The following is a 6,410-nucleotide window of genomic DNA, read 5'->3' on the forward strand; positions in this document are numbered from 1 at the left end:
ATTTTAATCTAATACGTTAACATAATTTTAAATTTTACTTATTACATATAAATCTTAGCCCTAATTGTTAAAATAAATAACTTAATAATAAGTCTTATAAAAAGAAATAAAAATACATTATTGACAAACCGCAAACAGCAATGGAAAAATGTATAGTATGACCTATCTCTATTAAATAATTTTAAGTTGGAATATTTAAAAAATATTATGTAAGATCTACCTATTGTTCATTGTATATACAATGCATATCTATGTGTATTACTAATTAATTATTAGTGTTGCTTGCAAGTACATATTTTACACGATAATCTTGTTACACGGACGCCTGCAATATATAATATTAATATTCATCAAACCGACACAGGTGATTTAATAGAATATAATAATATTTATGATATTTTAATTTTAACTAATATATTGTAAATACTGTGAATTTATTTTATAGATTTAAAAAAGACTTCAACGACATAGCGTTATACAGATAATATAAATTGTATGAACATGTTTACTTGAATGTTTACATCTATACATTTTTATTTTACCATAATATTATCTCGCTAAAGTTGATTTCTTTTAAGAACTGTGTTATTTGTTATATAAATATAGTTGTGCTTGTTATTACTTTGTCCTATATACACAGTACTCGTATTTCATAAAGACGTCGAGCATGTCCGAGATGTTTTCAGTGTTAATACGTTTAATATTTATTATAAACAATCCGTGGGAGATATTATAAATGTTTTATCGTATATACATGGCTATTACTGATCCACAGGAAATGCATTTATAGGCCATTTAGACGTTTAGTGTATTCGTCTTTTGTTAATATGGATTAATACCGTGTGTACCCAATTCTCAGTCAATTGATTACAACTCGGTTTTTTGTCCACTAAGTGTTTCGGAAGGTGCCATCATACGTCAACGTTGTTCTTTTATCTCTCTCAATATTTTTTCGGTTTCACTTGTCAAATCGTTTTGTAACATTATTGTAGACATTTTTATTTTAGTAGTTTGACCTAATAATCGGTACTGTCGAGAACTTCTATATACGCGCTCAATGAACATGATGAATATATATGATATTACATAGTTTATGGTGCACAAATGTCCAATGTATATAAATATAATATTTATATATTATGAACAGGTAGCCACAACAGGTCGAGTCAATCAAATATTTTCACACGCATATATAGTGCGTATAATATAATACCCGTATGCCACCGGTGGTTGTTTTTTCGGAACACAATTTCTGAATGGCAAACGTTCATTGAAATATCATATTATTATAATGTATATCATATTTATATATATATGTGTGTGTGTGTGTGTGTGTGTAAAATGTACAACATGTCAATTCGCGGTCTGCAGAAATCGGCCGCCCCCGCGACATGCGTGCGGCAGGTAATTCTTCGGGTAATGCGCTGGGAATCGTACACTCGATCGGTTCTGATGAGAACCACTCGTATATATGTACACCTATATGTATATTATATGGTACACGGACTACCTACTTTTTTTTTCAATCTTCTTTTCCTTTTTCCCCTTCTTTTTCTTCCTACATATCGTGTCGGTGTTTGCATTCATCGCCGTTCGCTCCTCCGAAATCGCTACTGACCCGACACAAACAAGAAATCCGGCCATTGTCGAAGAAGCGATGGGATTTCGAATGTTTGCGTCCCGATCCCGATACATATATAATATTGTATCGCGGCCGCCACATCCGTTCGTGGGTTTCTCACGCGTGTTTTTGACACGCACCGCGCCGGCACCGCCCCGTTCCGCGGTCTCGGCAGGTAGTCGGCGAGGTCGTGGAAAACCAGAAGATGGAGAAAAAATTTATCATTATTATGATAATATTAAACCTGCTCATCTTATACCCTTCGGAACCCTTGCATATAGTGCGGTGCACTGACGCAGGTACTTAAAATGTTATACTGTATAGCATCATATGACGTGCGTATATATGTGCATAATATTTAGAGCTAATGATGTGGTTCGTATTATTTAGGGGGTGTGAAAAAAGCTTGGAACTTTGTTCCGGAAAAATAAAAAACCCGATAAGAGTTTATGTATCACATTTTTTGTTTTATTAAAGGAAATATATAAACCCAGTCGACAAATAATGAAAATAATGTTGGTTAAATAATACAGAAAAATTCATAAATAATAATAATAAAAAAAAAATAATAATAATAATGATGATACAAATCAAACATATTCATGACATAATACTATACAATAAACATAATAATAATATAATAACTGTTATATTATTATTAATGCGCCGTCGTGTTATATAACTGAACCATCACACGCGGCGTGACTCGGTTATGCGCACAGAACGACGGGAACGACTAGTTAAACGTTATAATATGGCGACTTAAATAGTAGTTTACAGCGGCAGTCTTTACATAATAATGTATTATTACAACGATTATAAATAATGTACATAATATGTAATAAAGTCCCGTTGTATAAACAAATATATGTATTATAATATTAGCGTGATATCGTTTAAATAGGTATAATAGTTGGCGTTCATCGTGCACCCGCGAAAAGCAAAATATTTTTTATGTATATAATTTTAGGCACCTCTGCAGGGTACGGCGAACGGACCGGATTTCCGCGCGACGTAAAATAATATGTCACCGCGGCGCGCCGTACACGGTGCAGCTGTATAGTTATACACGTCATCGCAGTCGTATATTATACATACGGCACGTACCCGTTGAACAAAATAATAATAATAGCAATAATTTATGAGAGAAAAAATTAAAACTTAATATCTAAACACAGTGCAAATTATATGTCGATAGTAATGTGACTAGTACGTCTAATAATTAGATAAAACATTTCATATAATATGACGAATGACTTGTGGGCGTAGATCGGCCGAGATTTGCACAAAGCGTTATTTGTTTTTAAATATTTTTTTCCAGCGAATTATTTCAATATATTTTACATGTACATATATACTATATGGGAATACAATATAAGGTCGGAAGTCACGGGAAACACGACCGTTTTCAAAAAAAAAAAAAAATAATCATAATAATATAATAATCTCGCCATACGCCCGTGTCGACAAAAATAATAATAATAATAATAATAAACAAATATAATAATGAAAATAATATAATAATAATGATATATATAGGTAAATAGGTTCAATAATTTAACACGCGCGTAATACGGCGGCGTCTAAACAACCGTTTGCTGTTGCTGCTGATGATGCTGTTGCTGTTGCTGCTGCTGCTGCTGCTGCTGCTGCTGGTGGTGGGACAGCATTCGCGGACATCCGGTGTCGCAGTGTTTGGTGAGCAGCGACATGCGGCTGAACGTCTTGCTGCACGTTGCGCACGAGTACTTCTTCACGTCCGAGTGGGTCTGCAGGTGGGCGCGCAGGTTGGACCTGTCGGCGAACGCCCGGTTGCAGTGCTGGCACGAGAACGGCTTCTCGCCGGTGTGGGTGCGTATGTGGCCCTGCAACAGCCACGGCCGGCTGAACGCCTTGCCGCACAGGTTGCATATGCACGGCAGCGTGTGCGTGCGGATGTGCATCTTGAGCGCGCCGAGCGTGTTGTACGCCTTGTCGCAGTACTTGCAGCAGAACGTCTTGGCCGCCGCGCACTGCGACTCGTCGTTGGCGCAGTGGTACTGCTGGTGCTTGGTCAGCCCGGAAACGGTCGAGTACGTCTTCGAGCACGCCGCGCACTTGTACCGTCCCGCGGTCGACGGGGCCGACGGCGACTCGCGCTTGACGACTCCGCTCGCGGCCGACGCGTCGCTGTCGCCGGAAGTGTACGGTTGATACTGTTGCGCCGCGGCCGGCTGTTGCTGATGATGCGGCGGCCCGTACGACGGCGACATGGCCGACGACGAGGACGCGGACGACGACGACGGCGGCGGCGGCGGCGGCAGCGACGAGTCCACTTCCGCGGACGACGGCGACCAGCTGCTCATCGCGGTCCGTCCGTACCAGTTGAGCTGAATGGCCGGGGGCGGGCTGCGGAGCGGAACCGCGGCCGCGGTGGCGGGCGGCGTGAGCGGCATCAGCGGCTTGAAAGCGGAACCGGTGCGGCCCGCGGTCACGGGCGGCGAAAGGGACGCGTCCCGGGCGATGGCCACCATTGTCGGCGAGTAAGCGGCCAACATCGCGGTGCCGGCGCCGCCGCCGTTTTGTTGCTGGTACATGTAACCGGACAGGTAACCGGTGTTCGGGTACTGCGCGGGCACGGGCCGCGGCGTGGCCGGCGCGTAGTGCCGGTTGTTGTGGTGGTGATGATGGTACGCCGCGACCGCGGCCTGCGCGGCGGCCGGGTGGTGGGCGCCCGCGATGTTCAGGCACAGCGGTTCCAGCGGTCCGGCTTTGACGGCCGTCGGCTGGTACGGCTGTTGCTGCAGTCGGTGCTGTTGCTGGTGATTTTGGTGTTGTTGTTCTTGTTCTTGCCGTTGCTGTTGCTGATGGTGGTTGTAGTACGGAGACGGCGACGACAACGGCGCTACCGCGTTTTGATGGTCTTCGTACGACGGCGGCGATTCTTTTTTGATGGCCAAAGGCGCTACCGCGGCCGTTTTGCATCTCACGCTCAAGTCTTGCGGTTTAGTGCTCAGGTTTTCCGGTTCTAAACATTCGTCCGTGTTGTCTGTTCAAAAACAAAAAACATTTTTTCGATCAATATTTGAATTTACACGGCTTAAGCTCATTTGATTGGTAATGACATCGTATAATGTGCATATATTTATACCCATTGCTTGTTTATAATAATTATATTCGCAAAACGTGCAAGACGTATTGATCGCTGTACAGATGATAATATTATTATAGGAAACTACGGAGAAAAACCCAAATATTATTACGATCGTAAACACTGTAAGGGCGAAATTAAAATCGATCGCAGTTTCTTCCTGAATTGCGCGCACAATGCATATAGTCACGTGTTTTGCGTCGTAGAAAATACGTGGAGTTTTTTTTTTTTTTTAAATGGTGACACGCAATTCCGTCGGTCGGACTATAATAGTGCTAAGAAAAAAAATCAGTGTCGTACTATTATAGCGGTGACGGATATTGGATGTAAACATGTCGTCATTTAAATCGCACCGTTTATAACGGTTTATATATTATTATTATTATTATTCGGCGAGGGGTGAAGTGCGCATTGCGAAAACATTGCACCGAATCGAAAAAAGGGTGACCCTCAGAGCGCATTTCCCACGGTCGGTGGCGCACCGGTTCCCATCATCCTTCATCGTCGTATTAGTGTAATTTACTGGTACACTACGTGCGGCGAGCAAGTGAATACATTTAAATAAAAGGGTATCGCACATGTTAAAATCTATCTTAAAAATATGCTAATTTGTAGCATACTATTAATAGATGATTTATTAAACGTTTCACAAATTTGACATAAAAAATAAAAAAAATGCACTGACTTCAGTGGCATGTTCACGGGGTGACCGACTAGGCCCGGGCCTATACCCAGTTTTTATTTGACTGTTTAGTTTTTTTTTTTATCAAAAATGCAAGTAATATTTATTATTGAATATTATTATTAAGACGGATCGTCTTCGTGTGTGCCTACACACGTGTCACGATGTGACAAGACGCTCGTAACATAATAAAATATTATATAAAATGTATATTTACCGTAATCCATCTCCTCTTTGATGTACTCGCATTTGACGTAGTGGACCGGTCGTTTTTTCAGCGGACAGTGCGAGTAATCCATTTTCTTCGAAGTCAACTTGTGGTGCATCATTGCCGACTGCAGTGGTTTATCTTCAAAAATATGCATGTTACGTGCACGCGGCAGTACCGTCGACGGCGGCGACGTGCTGGGCGAGAAACGACGCGGACGTGTTCGTGATGTCTCGCGGAAAAAGAAAAAACGTTATTCCGACGACGTCGGACGCGCGCGACAATCGATCGAAAATAATAATAATAATAATAACAACAATAATATTACGAGCGCATAGACCTCTACGTATCTCGGACGGAAATGCGTACGATGCGATTGCGGTCGTGTACGTGGTGCACCGGCGTCGAACTCACTGGGCGTCGTCGTGATGGTGTAGCGGCGGGCGCGTTCTCCGGTGTGTGTCGCCGAAGAGAATGCGAGTGATTCCGTCGCGAGAAGAGGTGGTTCTGGTTCTCTGCGACGCGGTCCCCCCACCCGTCGACAACGGCGGCGGCGGCGGCGGCTGTGGAGGGCGCGCGCCCGGCATATCACCGCACGGCGGACAGGTGTTCGGCCCCCGTCGCATATACACGGTGCACGTTATGCACGCGCGTTGTAGGCATATACCGCACGTGCTGGCCGGCCGCGGCGACCAATCCGGCCGGCGTACATGGCGCGGACCAATGGGCGCGGTGCGGGGTTCACCCTCCCGGTTCGCCGGCAGTCCCC

The 6,410-nt window shown here is 43.2% G+C and overlaps 1 protein-coding gene across 1 annotated transcript; it reads right to left on the bottom strand.

The window, feature by feature from the left end:
- Positions 1–2,174: 2,174 nt before the first annotated feature.
- On the bottom strand, positions 2,175–6,100 carry LOC113556105 (protein escargot-like). The gene is made up of 2 exons (XM_026960851.1): positions 5,651–6,100; positions 2,175–4,649 (listed from the first exon to the last, which is right to left on the bottom strand). Exons 1-2 carry the CDS (start codon positions 5,796–5,798, stop codon positions 3,205–3,207), a joined length of 1,593 nt encoding a protein of 530 aa, XP_026816652.1. The 5' UTR covers positions 5,799–6,100; the 3' UTR covers positions 2,175–3,204.
- Positions 6,101–6,410: the final 310 nt, after the last annotated feature.

This window comes from Rhopalosiphum maidis, chromosome 3 (genome assembly GCF_003676215.2).
Source record: "Rhopalosiphum maidis isolate BTI-1 chromosome 3, ASM367621v3, whole genome shotgun sequence".
Classification (NCBI taxonomy): Eukaryota; Metazoa; Arthropoda; class Insecta; order Hemiptera; family Aphididae; genus Rhopalosiphum; species Rhopalosiphum maidis.

Bases quoted from the DNA above. Each gene is read 5' to 3' on its own strand.
- LOC113556105 (XM_026960851.1), bottom strand. From the start codon at position 5,798: ATGCATATTTTTGAAGATAAACCACTGCAGTCGGCAATGATGCACCAC. The intron at 4,650-5,650 runs GTAAATATACAT...GTTTTTGAACAG, and splicing joins CAAAGAGGAGATGGATTACG to ACAACACGGACGAATGTTTA.